This window comes from Gossypium arboreum, chromosome 10 (genome assembly GCF_025698485.1).
Source record: "Gossypium arboreum isolate Shixiya-1 chromosome 10, ASM2569848v2, whole genome shotgun sequence".
Classification (NCBI taxonomy): Eukaryota; Viridiplantae; Streptophyta; class Magnoliopsida; order Malvales; family Malvaceae; genus Gossypium; species Gossypium arboreum.
This window is the reverse complement of record NC_069079.1, coordinates 131036416-131053027: the sequence shown is the minus strand read 5'-3', so window position 1 is coordinate 131053027 and position 16612 is coordinate 131036416. Positions and strand designations below refer to the sequence as shown.

The window sequence follows — 16612 nt, the reverse complement described above, 5'->3', positions numbered from 1 at the left end:
GCAAAGTGTAATTTTACCTTTACTAATTTAAAATTTTTAAAAAAATTCAAAGTCTTGAAATGTAATTTTACATTTTAAGGGGGGCCGAGGCCCATGCCAGCCCCCTGGCTACGCCCCTGTTTTCAAATGAACCTTTGAATCTAAGCAAATACCCGTCCGATAATCAAGCCGAATGCTAACTTAATTCTCAAAATGTCTTTATTAAAAATTGACAAAAATAATGTAAACATTTTAAATTCCAAAAATATTTTGAAGGAAAAAGAAAATGTGTGAATCATATGATTAATGAAATTTGTTGACTGTTTTCCAATTTCATTATCAACACTTTCCACTTTCAAAAACCACAGAGAAAGCCACTTTTGTCCTTCACCCACAAATTTTTTTTTTCATTGGTCTAAAATTTAATAATAATAATAATAATAATAATAATAATAATAATAAAAAATAAAATGATTAAAAAAGAAGCTGAATTGACCACGTCAGCCACTTTTATTATGATCCACAAATTTTGGCTGTGAAATGTGTCAAATTCATGCACCTAATATTCAACTCCATCCTAAATACAATCCCATCAATCAAAATTAACCATTTTTATGTCCATTTATAACACATTTTTATTTTTATTTTTATGTCAATTTTTGGTTTTACTATCTCTAAGATATTTAAATTCGAGATTTAAAAATCACATTGATATTTTAATCTACATAGTTAATTATTTGGATTATTGATATTATTAAAATAGAATGATGATTGTATGTCAAACTAAAGTGTTTGGACTAAATCTTAAATTTGGGTATGGTAGAAAGGACCGAAATCATAATTTAACCTCGTTTTTTATTTGAAATTGATTGGTTAATTTGGTATAAATTAATTCTTTACTTTTATATTGTGATTAAATAGTTAAAATAATTAAGCATAGTTTGCTATTAACTATTTGGTGGTATTATAAAAATAAAATAATTAAATTATGTCAAATTAAAATCCATAGATAAAAACTCAAATTTGAATAAAATAAAGGGACCAAAATCATAATTTAACAAAAATCAACTGATGTTATTTTCCCAAAATTTTAATTTTCATTATATTAAATATCTTTTACATATCTTTTTACATCTTTTTACCCATAACCCTTCCTATCTCATAAATTAGAAAGTAATGCACTTTAACTTATGCCCTTATTTGATAAATAAATAATAATAAAAACATAACCAAAATAATTTTTAAAAAAATATTATGATTAAATCAATTCACATGAGTAAATTACATACACATACATATACAAGTAGTAGTAGAAAGGTACAAAAGACAACCAACAAGCAACACAAGTTGCTGCAAACAGTAAGGCAGCAAGGCAAAGCCCTTTAGCACCCAATAATATTATCTTCTTTATTAGCTACAACTTTTTCCTTCTGTCTCTCTCCTCTTATCTAAGGCCAATGTATTTTTAAAGGCTGAAACTTTGGGAACCTTTTTTTAAAGGCTGAAACTTTGTACACCTCGTCCCAAAAACCACTTAGCATCAGCCTCCAATGGCCAGTTGGGTTGTATCAGAATGTAGTTTAAGACCCTTCACTGCCGTTAAAATCCACCACAAACCTAGACCTTCATTACCTTCAAACACCATTAATGCTTTCAAGTTCAAACCTTTACCGTGTTCTTCATTCAAGGTCCCAACTTTATGGTCTAAAGGTAGAAACTTAGGGGGGTTGGGGTTGTTGAATGTGAGTGCTCCATTGAAAGTGACAATAACTAGTGAAGAAGATAAAGGTAAAGAAGAGAGCGCCATTGATGGGGTTAATAATGGTGAGTTTGACCCTGGTGCAGCACCTCCTTTTAAGTTGTCTGATATTAAAGCTGCAATACCAAAACATTGTTGGGTTAAAGATCCATGGAGATCTATGAGTTATGTTGTGAGAGATGTTGTTGTTGTGTTTGGATTGGCTGCTGTTGCTGCTTATTTCAATAACTGGTTTGTTTGGCCACTTTATTGGATTGCTCAAGGAACCATGTTTTGGGCACTTTTTGTTCTTGGTCATGACTGGTAAAAAATAATTACCCTGTTTTGCTTGTCTTCTTCTGTTTGTCACTTCTGGACCATAAAAACATTGAATTTGGACATTGACATTGGTCTTGTTCTTCTTTTTTTTTTTGCAGTGGACATGGTAGTTTTTCCAATAATCCAGCTTTGAATAGTGTTGCAGGTCATCTTCTTCATTCTTCAATCCTTGTTCCATACCATGGATGGTTAGTTCTCTGAACTTTTTCTTTTGGTTAAATTCTGCTATTAGTCCCTCTACTTTACAGAAATTGTTAATTTGGTCATTTTTAATCCTTGTAATTTCAGTCTGCACTGCTATTTTCAAAATTCAATGCAGTTATACGTGTAATGCTTTTTCAGCATGTTATTTCAACATATTATTTACTAAAAATCCAGTTAATAGATTAACAACTATCATCTACTTCAAGCTTGAAATTTCAAAATTCAAAATCTGTAAGGACTTAGAATGATCTAATTAGAGAATATGGACTAAATCTACAACTGTACACAATACAAGACTAGTAATTGAATTTAACCAATAAGGATTAAAATTGGTCAAACTAAAGTATAAGGACTAAATCCACAACTTTTACAAAGTACAGGGACTTATAGCAGAATTTAACATTTACTTTTATATCCAATTACCAACTTCTTTCAACAATTTTGATCATATATGCAGGAGAATTAGCCATAGAACTCATCACCAGAATCACGGGCATGTCGAAAATGACGAGTCATGGCATCCGGTAATGTCCGCCGCCACAACCCTTTCTTACATGTAAATTTTCATTACAAGTGAGTAATTTCTTTACCTTTTATGGCAGTTGTCTGAGAAAATTTACAAGAGTTTGGACAATGCAACAAGATTATTGAGGTTCACCCTGCCTTTCCCTATGCTTGCTTATCCTATCTATCTGGTAAGCCATAGATGTTGGATTCGGTTTACGAATCAAATGATATTTATATTGACTCATGTTGTTTACGGTCAACAGTGGAGTCGAAGTCCCGGAAAAAAGGGTTCACATTTCCATCCAGACAGTGATTTATTTGTCCCAAATGAAAGGAAAGATATAATCACCTCAACTGCTTGTTGGACAGCAATGGTTGGCTTGCTTGCATATTTGTCGTTTACAATGGGACCAATGCCATTGCTTAAACTCTACGGCATCCCTTATGCGGTACATGCTTCAGTTCCTACATATATTTCTTCAAAACAATTTCGGTAAAAGTACTACGAAGGCCTTTAGACTAGAAACCAAATTGCATTTTACCCCCTCTATTTAAAATAAGCAAACTGGTCCTTCTACGTTAGTTTTTAACAATAAAAATGAACGAAATTTTTAACAGAAAGGCCAAATTTGCTCTTTAATCTAACATACAGGGACCAATTTGCCCATTTTTTGAGTGAATGGAGTAAAATGCAATCTAACTCTCAGTACAGGGGTCTTAATGGTACTTTTACCAAAAAAATTCATATTTCTGGTCTGATATAATGGACTCACATATAAAATGGCAGATATTTGTGATGTGGTTGGATTTGGTGACATACCTACATCACCATGGTCATGACGAGAAGCTTCCATGGTATCGAGGAAAGGTTCAGGATAATGTTTATGCTTCTTCACCAAGAAACCATCCATGTTATGTATGGTATAACAATTGAAACTTCTCTGTGTTTTACTAACCAGGAGTGGAGTTACCTGAGAGGAGGGCTTACGACGCTTGATCGGGATTATGGATGGATTAACAACATCCACCACGATATTGGAACTCATGTTATACATCATCTCTTCCCTCAAATCCCACATTATCACTTGATTGAAGCTGTGAGTATCATCATCATCATCATCATCATCATCTTATTTTCCTGCATCAGTTATGTTTTAGGTTTTCCACATACTAAAGAAAATGTTACATGAATTACAGACCGAAGCAGCGAAGCCAGTGCTCGGGAAATACTACAGGGAGCCAAAGAAATCCGGGCCTTTACCATTTTATTTACTTGGGATACTCATAAAAAGCATGAGAAAGGATCATTATGTGAGTGACATTGGTGATGTTGTGTACTATCAAACAGATCCTCAACTATATGGAACTAACAAATCAGATTGAAGCACTGAAGTTTCTTTTTATTCTCTGGCTAAAACCTCGATTCAGATATGTAATACATCACATTGAGTGGTCGACACTCGACTTTATTCTTTCTCTCCCAATTGATGTGTATGATGAGATGATAATACCAAAAACCTGCAATTTCAGTTGCGGAATCTCCGTGTGTGTGGTGCACAATTAGCATTATAGATTCTGTGGATAAAACAGATCATTATAGCCACAAAAAGTGAATGTGTGTTTGATAAGTGGTCATATATGGTGACAAAACATGTAGCTTTCATAGTTTTTAAAACAAACAAAGATCATGTGCATGTCAAAATTTGGAAAATGACAATACCAAACAAAGATAATGAGCATGTCCTAAGGTGGAAAATGACCATTAAGGAAAGGTATAAACATTTGCCATTCATTAATCTTTGCAGGTTATGTGTCACAAGCTGTCTGAAAACTATTACAAATCAAGGGTAAAAAATGAAAATGACTAGAGTAGAAGTATCATAAAGGTTATTATACTAGAAGTTGGATTGCATTTTATCAGCAAAGTAGCCATTGTACACTAGATCAAAAAACAAGCTGATTCTTTTGTTAAAAATTTCAACTATTTCTACCATTAAAAATTAGTCATCGTATGTCAGAATGAGTGTAACTGCTTTAATAATAGAAAATATTAGTCTGCTCCTTGATTTAAGGTATAAGGACTACTTTGCCCATTTTTTAAGTAGAAGGGGCAGAATGCAATCTGATTCTTAGTACAAGGGCCTCCACAGTTCCTTTACCAAAAAGACTAGTATTTTTTATACTTGTGGTTCAAGGTACATAAATTACAAAACAAATGTACCTGATGTAACAAATCAATGGATGGATAATCTCTGATTCCTATATAGATCAATATGGTGCAGAGCGGACCCCTTTCATGAAAGAATAAATCCGTGATCGATCTTTCCGAATACCATGCAGGGCGCAAATACCGCTGCTTACATCAACTCCATGCAGTTTGAGAGTATTAATGGCCTCACAAACATTATTAGGGTTGATTCCCCCTGCCAAAAGCCAGCCACGTTTGCTTGTGATTGAAGGTAACTTGAACTGAGCCCAATTAAATCCTTTGCCACTGCAAAACATATATCAGAATATAAATTTAGTGTTTAAAATTAAATTTGAATGACGAAAAAGGCACATGCATCGAAATTTTCCTTTTCTCAAACAATGGAACTCACTGATTAAGTTAAGCGAAGAAAAGGTTACTGACCTGCCACCTTTAGCACTATCCACAAGAACCCAGTCTACTAAAGAACAGTCTTCATCGGAAATCTGGTTTTGAAGGTCTCCGTCTTCATTTGCATGAAGAACATATATAATTCTGTTTTCTTGAACCAACTTCCGGAATGCTGCTCGAGAAAGATCTCCATGAAGCTATATATGATGGAAATGACATTAAGTTATTTATTGTGCTACAAGAAAGGTAATCGAGATTGAATAAGTAAATATACCTGCACGAATTCAAGGTCTGATGCATCTGAAGCTCTTAAAATTGTGTCTAAATCATCATCCACAAAGACTCCAACAGGCTCAGCCCTATATTCCCTTGCAACTTTTGAAATTTCCTTTGCAACTGAAAGCGAAATGGAGCGTTTGGACTTGGGCCAAAGGATCATCCCAATGAAATTGGCACCGGCTTCTGCTGCCAAAGCAGCATCTCTAGCTGATGTGATACCACACATTTTGACCAAAGGATGATTCTTTTCATCCCCCTTGATCAAAGAAAAGTCTTGGTCTGGTTGTGCAATATTGCATCTGACTATATTCTTCAATTTTCCTCCTTTTCGGCCTGCTAATACAAACACTCGTGAGGAAATTTGGCATTAAAGATTCAAAAAAATCATTTGAAATCAGAAGTTACCAGTGATTTGACTTGACTGAAAGTTCAAAACTTTTGACTGGAATTGACTTCCTGCAGTTAAACCTGTGTCAACAATGAATACAACACGAAAAAACAGTGCCTTCCAACAGAAATGCATAATAAAAGGGACAAAAGTATCACAAAATTCATCAAGGTAGAAAAGTTTACTCAAAATTCATCAAACCCGGAAATAATAAGACATTTGTATCATTTAAGTAGGGAGGGTCAGACAAATTCCCCAAGACTACAAAGTCCATAACAAAACATACAAAAAATAAAGAACTTCACATGCCTGTGGTATCTGCCTAGTGCGCCTAAGCACATTTCCCTTGTCGAAAAAATTTTCAGTTCAATCCTTTTTTTTTTTTTCTTTCCACTCGGACCAGAAGGACAAAATCTCCAAATACAAATCTTACCAAGCAAATAAAAAACTCGTGCTGGAAAAAGAAAACAACTGGTCTATATATATCCAGTATTACTGTAACTGAAAGCTAAAAAAAAGCATGTTCCCACTTTCTCATGTCAGTCCCCCCCTCCCCACTTTCTCATGTCAGTCCCCCCCCCCCCCACTTTCTCAACTAGTACACTCCCTCCTCATTGTGAAAGAATGGGTCAAAACTGAACTAATGAGCCTCGAGTCCGAAACAAAAAACTGAAACTAAGCAGGTCCAAATCTTCATTTTCATCATACGCTTTAATTTTCCTTCGAGAATAACCCATAATGGTGGAGACGCATCACACTCAGCTAGTGCACCTAGGCATGCTTTATTAAAGGTGATAGGTACAGAAAAAAAACTCGCCTGATTGTAGACAGATTAGACACACGTGCATAAACTCACACAAGTACGTATTGCTCTTTCCTTCACTTAGGCTAGAGTTCTTTCTGTGCTTGAGGCAATATATGGGTTCTAGAACCTAGTGTGCGACATGTGCACTTGACAACATTGCATCAAAGTAGAAAGTTCTACTCAAAATTCATCAAACCCAGAAATAATAACACATTTGAATTGGTCCCACATACAGCAAAATGTAGATTAATCATTCAGATAGGGAGGGTCAGACAAACTCCCCAAGACTATAAAGTCTATAATCAAACATACTAAAGAACTTCACATGCAGTGCTGTCAAGGCATGCGCCTATGTGCGCTTCATGAGGCACCTGCCTACTGCACCTAGGCATGTTTTTTTTGTAAGGTGATAGGAATAAATCGAGCTCAACTTATTGAAGTGCCCTTTAATTTCCTTTTTCACTTTCTTTCGTTCGACATACATGAAGAGTATCAAACTCCATACTTCTCAATATTCGAGTATTCAATTATCGACATGGACCATAAGGAAATCATGCATTAATCAATAAAAAGAAAATTGCATGCAAGGGAGGATCCTTATGGGGGCCACACACACACACATACATACACACATACTTAAACACACATTTACACATTGTTTGTTTTGTAGATAGACTAGGCACATTTACATGTTGTTTGCACCTGAGGCAATATAAGGGTTCTAGCACCTAATGAGCACCATGCACCCTTGACAACATTGCATCAAAGTAGAAACTTTTACTCAACACTATAAATTCTTAAACAAAAACATACAAAAGAAGAAATTCACATCAAAATAAACAAAAACCCACTCAAAATTCATTAAACCCAGAAATATTAACAAACAAGTTATCTACACTAATCAAACAAGATAGTAAACACAGTGAGTAAGGAGGGAAAAAGCTGAAACCTGAAAGCATTATATCCTCTTGCTGTTGTCTCGTTGGGGGCTCTTTGTTTGAAACTGGCTTATGTGAAATTGAAACAAAGAAACAAAATTTGTAAAAAGACAAGTTAAATAAGCAAAAAAAAAAAAAAAATCAGATTGTCAATTATGTGTTTGTAAAAATGCCAAGGTGACAATATGCAATGAATTTTGTCTTCCAATATGGGAAAAAAAGAAAGTTGTTTTAAGCGGGCTTGGTGGCCATTTTTAGACCCATAAAGCCCATGTTTCTAAGCATTTAAATGGCTCATAAATCTTTCATTAAATGGGCATAAGTAACCCAATAAAGCCTGAATATTGGGGTTTGGGTCCAACACTCAGTGGTTTTAATAGAAAATGTAATTTCTAAGTATAAATAATCGAGTTTGAAGTTAAATATTTAAATTGAGACGAGTTAAATCGAGTAAATTAAAACAATTTAAATTTTACCTCAAATTAAACTTAAATTTTAAAAATAAAAAATTAGAGTTCAATTTGATTCAACTTGAAAATTATTTAAAATTTTCTAAATTGAAAAGTAATTCATTAAAATTATGTTTTAATATGCCAATGAAGTCGTGGCATTGTTGGTTAAGACAAAAGCCCTATCTAGATTTAAATTTCATCATGCATAATTGCAGTGTGAGACAATATGTTATATTAATGATAGAACAGTTATAGTAATTGTTTGCTCCGTCATGTCATGTATGCCACATAAAAGTATTATTTTATCCTTTTACATAATTATTAAACGATTAAATTTATGTTATAGAAAAAAAAACCCTCTAATTCTCTTTACCTTTTTCCCCTTAAATATATTTCTCGAAAATTCCAAATCAAGAATATTAGAAATATTATTCGAAGAATTGTATTTAAATATTTGCTTAGCTTTTATATTGAAATATTAAAAATAACTAGTAAAAATCAAACCAAGCCCAAGCAGAGTGAAGCAAAGATGGATTCATGGTAGAGCACAGAAAAGATGGGAAGTAGCGATGGTAGATTAGGCAATATCCATCCCTACCCTACTCTATTTTTCTCTCAACAACCCAAAGATCAAGTATAAGTGCCCAAATACGACCCTCTTTTATCTTATTTCATTCCATCGATGACACTTTTAGTTAACGTAAGTATTTAAAGGCATCTCAAAACTTACATCTAAACCTAATTTGTTTATCGTGCAAGTCATCTCCTAACCCAATCCATAACCAAAGCATACTATTCTTGACCATTAAAATAATATTTTACATCAATAAAAGAAAGATACTACCAATATTGCTTAATGGTATAAAAGAATTAGAACCACCTTTAATAATAAAAAAAAAAAAAAAAAGTAACCACAAATCTAAAAAGCCTCGCTCACACGCCTTCCTTGCTTTTATATTGCTTTTTTTTTCCTTTTTAACTACCCAACTGATTAATTACGCTTCAGTCACTTAATTTTAAAAAATTATAAAATAATTATTAAACTATTTAAAAAAATATATTTAAGTTATTGATCAGCTAACGAGATTCAAATAACGAATCAACAATCAGTACGGTGAATTAGTACGAATTAATAAGTAGAATAATATACCTTAAATCTAAGTTGATCTTTCATAAAAAAAATTAAATTGTAGAAAAGAAAAGAAATGAGAGCTTTCGATTTATATAAGCAATGTAAATAAATAAATAAACATACAACAACGATTTTAATAACCCAATCAAGTGACCAAAACATAAAACTACTAATAGTTTATTGATCTTGGATGTAGCTTACTTTTTTTTCCCTTTTGTTAAGATTTTTAAAACTGAACCGATAGTTGAATTGATTAAATCATCTATTTTCAATTTTTAACTCAATTCTAAACGATTCACTCAGAATCTAATTTAACCTTTATTTAAACCGATAAATCAATTAATTCTAAACGATTAACTCAAAATCCGATTCTAACCCTTTGTTTAAACATGTTTTTGATTTGATGGGTTTTTTTTTTTTTTTGCATTGGCAACAAAGTGAAAATGGAGAAGTGGGAATCGCACCTTAAGACCGACCATTGTTTAGCTTTATTGATAAAGGCAATGGAAATTGCAAATTACATCAACACATACACTTCACCCTTTTTGTCTTTTCATGCTTATTACATTTGAAATTCTGTAATAAAATATCTTTATTGAAAGAATAGAATATTTTATTGAAAATAAATAAATATTATAAACATTTGGTTGAGAATTAGTCTCGTGGGCGGCTCTCAACACAATGACTTTTTCTATCCTTCTTGGAACAAAATATGGTTAAGCCACACCCATTCTTCTTTTTTGAAAAAAAAATTGGTCAAATTTTGATTCTGGCAACTCTTTTATATTTAAATTTAGAATTTAGTCCTTTTATGAAGGACCGAATTAAATTAGTTGTCTTATTATTAAATTTGATAATGTCTAAGATAAGATCTTATTAGATTGGGATCCTTTTTAAATCAACGATTATGGTTAAAAGACATAAATGAGGAGTGTTAAAGTTGTGTGACATAAATTCTTATTAAAATAAAATACAAGCGGCAAGATAAGGAGATCTACGAGGGTGAAGGTCGAGGGCCGAAGTGGAATCCGTATTGAAGTTTACTTCCTTTATTTGATGTTGATTGAAATAAAGTGTTTTAATATTATTATATTACTTATATTTGACTTTGATTAGAATAAGTTTTTAAAACTATAAATAGACGTAATCGTCTCTCCTCTTGTATTATTCGAATTCGATATAGTGAACTTTCTTCTCCTCTGCCCGTTGGTTTTTTCTTGAAAGAGTTTTCACATAAATTTCTGTGTGTTCTATTTTATTTCTTTTCTTTATCATTGTCGACATTTTATTTTTACAAGGAGATTGTAGTTGTTTCATCAAGTGATGTTAGAAACTCGATTTTGTGCTGGTGACCTAGATCATGTTAAACCGGTTATTGAATACATTGTTTTTCTTTGGAGATCAATTTCTCTCCTTCTTTAGTGTTGAAACCGGTTGAATTTGATAAAACGTAAACTCTCGTTTCTCAATGCAAATCCTACATGGTAAAATCAACGATGGGTTGATGTTTCTTTTTCTCCCTTTTTATTTCAATCGTTTATCTAAAAGGATCTCCCGAAATCTCACTATAAATTCTTTTTAATAATAATAGGACCAAATTAATATATTTAATAATAAAATGACTAATTTGATCCCATCATTATAATAACAGAACCTACTAGATACTTTCACCTTGATTCAACATAATTCAATCTCTTCATCATTAATCGAAACAAGTAACGATTTTAACTATTTTGAGTAACTAATGACATTAAAAAAATTAGAGATATACCACTACGTCAAATTACAAATTAAAGTATAAAAATAAAATATTAAATTTAAGCATAGTGTAGGGACCAAAATCAAATATTGACCTTTATTTTTCAATTTTTAATCATACATTTGGTGGCTCCATTATTAAATCTTATCTTCAACAAATATCAGGTTTGAGCCTCCATAATAATATAAAAATAATAGCAACTTGGTTGATGGGTATATAAGTTTTATAATACATTATACAGCCAACAATGGCATGGACATGGTCACCTTCAAATTTTCACAACTAGATCATATCTTATAATATTTCATTAATTCACTAATTAAATAAAGGTCTAATTTGGTTTTAGTCCTTTTACTATACTTAATTTGAAATTTAAACTCTTAATTTAATTTCACATAATTTAATACTTTATTTTATAGTACAATTAATTGGTCGAAATTAATATCACGATTACTAATGTTAAAGTGATAACATTGATTTTGGCTGGCATGTAAATTTTTTTTTTTTGATAGATAAGAGAAGGCATCGTATTGTTTTAGTTCAATTTATTCTTATATGGGTATCGTCTAATTTATCTTCTAAAAGTAATTTTCTAATATGGAATAAGGGAACATCGATTCTAACTAAATCCACTTCACTTGAGGGAAAAGTTCTTGCTAACCAATGGACAATCATGTTCCCTTCCCTGTTCACGAACTGGAATTTGACAGATGCAAACTGTCGAGGCATCATTTTTATTTTCCTGACAATAGTCGTCGAATGTGTACTTCCCAAACCCTCCTTAATCATCTCCATTGCCATCATACAATCAGTTTCCATAATAACCTTATTGTAGCCTCTATTCAGTGTTATTTCTAAATCATGTAGAATCGCCCACAACTCTGAATTCACAACCGATTCCCTTCCAATAAACCCTTGAAATCCTTCAACCCAATTCCCAGAGAAATCCCATAGAACCCCCCCAACCATCGACCAATTTCCGTTTGTAGTTGCCTCTCCATCAGTATTAATTTTGATCCATCCAAGATGAGGTGGTCGTCATTTAACCATTCCAAGTCTTGAATTTCTAGAAGCATTCCTAGTATGATTTGTTTCACAAAAATTAAAAGCAAAACACTCGACAGCTCTGATTGTATCTTCCACTCTGCCAATCCCATGCTGGAAAACATATTTGTTCCTATTTTTCCATAACATCCAGCACATCACCGCAAAAATAATTTGAGGCTCAGCTCCCCCAGATCCCATTCAAATCTCTCCTCTAAGATTAGCACTCACCCACTCATCCATGTCCATCTCAAAAAATCTAGGAACACTGTCCACTGAAATTATCTTTATTCATCTTTAAATTTATTATTGATTGAATATGATTGATTAGATTTTCGTACCAACATGATTATGTGGCCGACTAATGGTAAAAAAAAAATATATATATATATATATATATATATTATCACTTTAATGGTAGCAGGTAAAAGTTCTATTAATCTGGATTTATTAATAACATTATAAAAATAGAGGATCAAATGGTAAAGGATCTAAATTCAAAGTCAGACTACGAAATTTACTAATATTATCCGAGAATTGTTTAATATCTAATTTTGAGTATTCACCCTCTTTTAAAAGAAAAACACAACAAAAATCCTAAGGAAATAAGAAAATAAAATAGATATTAGGTAACAAGATTTCTTCGGCCCCTCTCTATTTTAATATTGAATAAATTAGTTCATCTTAAAAAACTGAGCAATTTAGAGTAAGAGATTAAAAATAATTAATCACGGTGTTCACTTTCTTCATCAATTTATCCTACATTTTATTGGGATAATAGCCTTCAATATTTACACTTCATGTAGCCTGTCAATTTTGTCCTAATCTTAAAAATTTAACAAATTTAACCTTTAATATTTACATATCATGTCAATTTGATCCTAATTCTAAATCTAGTATATCATGTCAATTTAATCCTAATTCTAAATCTAGTGAAAGCTAAATTTATTATTATACCAATAAAAATTAACTAAATTGACAGAAATTAAAAGGATGAATTTGTAAACCTAATCTTAGTTTCTCTTGGATATGGGATGGGGCTTCATCATTAGGATTTCCATGGTAAAAAATGGATTTAAATGCTTTTTGACTCATCAAATGCTTAATTATTTCCCAAAAAGAACAGTATGAACAGCTAAAACAGCAGCAATAAGAGAAAAATCAAGAATCAATACACCACAACAATGGAGTCTCATAACAATACAAGTTTTTACTTATGTAAAATATTACAATGAGCCATTGATTAATAAAAACATAAAGAATTAAGAATATGAACTAATCAATAAATTTATTTTGTTTTTGCTTAGTTTTCATCTTTCTCCTAAAACCTCTAAAGCATGAGCAGTAACTTAAACCTTTCCTGCCCATGGAATTTTTCTTTTTACTTCGTGGACCGACCGATCGGAGTATTCTACCGTCAACTAACGCTACTATCGGAATTACTATTACAAACTTAATGGAAGTTAGATTTAAAGCAATGAGCAAAAAGGGTCTCTTTTATGCTACCATCTGCTCTTGTTCTATGTACATTTGTTCCACCCATGGTGGAAGCCTTTCTCGAACACCTTTACCGATGTTGTATTGTTGCTGCTGTTGCTGCATCGAGCCGCTGGAGGAGGGTGTAACATCTTTAACGAGGGAATTGACCCACGAGACGTCTGGTTCATCGATGTTGGATGGGGTTGGGGTTGGGGTTGGGGTTGGTGTTGGGGTGTTACGGAACCCGAAGGAAGCTGACTTCCTAAGCTTGTTTAACTCATCTCCTTGAATGCCCCAATCAAGTTTCCCATCAGGGGAGCTCCAATCGGATATGTTTGAGGACATCATGGTTGCGGAATTAGCAGGTGCAGTGAGTCCAGCACGACTGGTGACTGCTCCACGGTCTATGAAACTTTGGCTCCGTTTTGCAAATGCGGAAGACCTTGAGTTCATTAGTGCTGCTGCCACTGCAGCAGAGGAGTCGAAACCATATGCCGAGGGGTTCCTCACAAGGGAGGATGAATGGTTTGGTGGGTAGGTTGCGCGGAGTTGGTTTTGGCGTATTTGAAGAGCAGTTGGAGATTGCATCTGGGTTGGTGTTGCAGATTTTACGGACAGTCCATGCAATGGAGATAGCAAGGAAGGATCGAGTGATCCAAATGCATCATCAAGATTTGTAGGCTGCATATCGCCAAGCCTACTGTATTCCTTACTCCAGCAAGATGGAGAGGACAGACTACTTATCTCATCCATCAACTTTTGTTGCTGCAACTGGTTTTCAAGCCCGAGCAATTCCATTTCCAAATCCAAATCTCGGGCGTTAAAAGCTGTCTTCAAGCGGCTACCTGGTAACTGCAAGGCAGGTGGGGTGAGGTTAACTTTGTTCTGCCACAAGCCTCCGCTTTTTGGAGAGGAAGCGGCAGTCAAAGGAGACATAGGTGGTGTTGAAGCAGTAGGCAACGGCAAGGATGGTGACCCGACTGCTAATGGGCTCAAAGTAGACATATCCACTGCATTAACTGCAGAAGACCTTGGTGAAGGCATGGCTGAACCGGTGGAAGCATATACAGGGCGCAACTCATCAGGTTTATGAGCAAAGAAACAGACTTTACGTGTGCAACCAGTCTCATCTTTGCAAAGTCTAGTCCGATATTGAGCAGGATGAAGCCATGACTCGAACACACCATGCGCATATTCACAAGCATCACCCTTAGGGCATGCTCCTTTACGAAACTCTGGACAAGGCACACAGCTGTATGGATACTTCCTCGGGTCCCTCCTCCTCGCGTTCTCACCAGGATGAACGAAAGGACACTCGGTCCAATCATGAGAGTATGCCCTCGAGCAAGGCTTCACCTTAAAGGTATACATCCTAAAGTCATCGGTTCCATATATCCCGTTGTTGATATCAGGCAATGATATATCAACAGGATATTCTTTCTTCAGAACCGTCTTTTCGGATTCTTCTTCCAGGCTAAGACCACCATCAACATCATCACCTTTCAACAACAACTCAATCACCTTCTTTTTGGAATTACTCAAAGATTTTAAACCCGGAACGATCAGATCAATCGGTTTGTTCCCATTAGCATCAACACAATTAGCATCTGCAGATGCATCGAGCAAGAGCTTAATGACCTGAACCGAAGAACTCGCACCACCAGCAACGGCACAATGAACAGCAGTAACGCCATCAGCACCACAAGCTCTATTCACATCAATTTTTCCGGTACCAACGATGTAGTTCAAAACATCGATACTACCGAACATGGCAGCGATCATCAAAGGGGTCCTCTCTTCGAACCCCATCTTTTTCGACCCTATTCTTCTACCATACCAGTAGCTTGCCTCACCAAGATCCAAACCCTTTTCTTCTACTTCAGTTTTGAAGGCTACCAAATCATCAGTGGCGGCTAATTCAAGCAAAACCGAGCATTTAGATAGAGCATCGGGTTTACATCCTTGTAATTCACCTTCCATGGTGAAATTTGAAGGAACAAGTTCGCTCTTTGAACCACTGCACATCAGCAAGAAGCCCTGCATAATGATTAAAGCAAACAAAAAACACTTAAGTTCCCTCATTCCATAGCAAAAATCATACAAGAACAGACCATTAAACAGCCAAATAGCATACACACATACATACATACATATATATGTATAAAAGACTAGGCTTTTTTTTTTTTAAGATTCGTTCATCTTAGGCTAACATTTGTAAGAAAAAAACTACCAAAAGACACAAAAATTCACAATTTTTGGCCCAAAAACAAAGAAACTCATCAATTAATCAATTTTTTTAGTTACTACTTAGCATGTAAGTTATGTTCTAAATCAAAGACTAGGCTTTTTTTCAAGACTTATTCCTCTTAGGTTAACATTTCTAAACCAAAAAACACAAAAGACCCAAAAATTAACAATTTTTTACCTAAATTAATTCTTTTACTTAACTCTTTAAACATGTAAGCAATGTTCTAAATCAAAGACTAGGCCTTTTTTTAAGAAGCTAACATTTCTTAGCTAAAAAACCACCAAATACCCAAAATTTCACAACTTTTGACCCCAAAAAACTCATGAATTCATCAAAAACAAGAGAACCAAAGCCAAAGTTGAAGGTTTTTTTACCTAACAAGCAATCTCTGTAGAAGAAAACAAAGAAAGACCTTTTTTTTCAGTTGAAAAAAATGAAGGAAAGGATTAAGAGAAGAGAATGGGGATATGAACAAGCTGTTCTGAGAGGAAAAAAGAACCAAGTTGAGGGCTTTTTAAATATGGAGTATATTGCTGGTTTACAAGGAAGAAGGGAGGAAAGTGTGACTTTTCTTCCTCTTCCCCCTTTCTGTTGAGGTAGTCAAAGTCAAATCTTCAAAAGGAAGGCATTTAGCTTTTTGAAGAAAACACTTAGGGTAAATTACACTCAAGACCATTAAATTATTAGTATATTTATGTTTTGGTCATTCAAGTTGAAAAAAG

At 33.9% G+C, this 16612-nt stretch overlaps 3 protein-coding genes across 9 annotated transcripts; 1 reads left to right on the top strand and 2 right to left on the bottom strand.

Moving 5' to 3' along the window:
* The first annotated feature begins 1278 nt into the window (after window positions 1-1278).
* On the top strand, window positions 1279-4305 carry LOC108464318 (omega-3 fatty acid desaturase, chloroplastic-like). Its single transcript, XM_017764560.2, has 8 exons — window positions 1279-2041; window positions 2155-2244; window positions 2718-2784; window positions 2863-2955; window positions 3031-3216; window positions 3555-3635; window positions 3727-3864; window positions 3965-4305. The coding sequence occupies exons 1-8, from the start codon at window positions 1530-1532 to the stop codon at window positions 4148-4150; spliced, it is 1353 nt and encodes a 450-aa protein (XP_017620049.1). The 5' UTR covers window positions 1279-1529; the 3' UTR covers window positions 4151-4305.
* LOC108464319 (N-(5'-phosphoribosyl)anthranilate isomerase 1, chloroplastic-like) lies at window positions 2569-8032 on the bottom strand. Of its 7 annotated transcripts, none has more exons than XM_053019975.1 (5): window positions 6051-6314; window positions 5641-5981; window positions 5400-5563; window positions 4989-5261; window positions 2569-3905 (listed from the first exon to the last, which is right to left on the bottom strand). In XM_053019975.1, the coding sequence occupies exons 1-4, from the start codon at window positions 6166-6168 to the stop codon at window positions 5036-5038; spliced, it is 849 nt and encodes a 282-aa protein (XP_052875935.1). In that variant the 5' UTR covers window positions 6169-6314; the 3' UTR covers window positions 2569-3905; window positions 4989-5035. The 7 variants fall into 7 exon arrangements, with proteins under 7 accessions (XP_052875935.1, XP_052875937.1, XP_017620050.1 ...); XM_053019977.1 differs by lacking the exon at window positions 2569-3905 and adding an exon at window positions 7788-8032 and having other exon boundaries at window positions 3966-5261; window positions 6051-6101; XM_017764561.2 differs by lacking the exon at window positions 2569-3905 and adding an exon at window positions 7788-8032 and having other exon boundaries at window positions 3966-5261; window positions 5641-5978; window positions 6051-6101.
* A 5321-nt stretch (window positions 8033-13353) lies between these two features.
* On the bottom strand, window positions 13354-16501 carry LOC108464291 (zinc finger CCCH domain-containing protein 29-like). Its single transcript, XM_017764508.2, has 2 exons — window positions 16265-16501; window positions 13354-15679 (listed from the first exon to the last, which is right to left on the bottom strand). Exon 2 carries the CDS (start codon window positions 15665-15667, stop codon window positions 13661-13663), a length of 2007 nt encoding a protein of 668 aa, XP_017619997.1. The 5' UTR covers window positions 15668-15679; window positions 16265-16501; the 3' UTR covers window positions 13354-13660.
* Window positions 16502-16612: the final 111 nt, after the last annotated feature.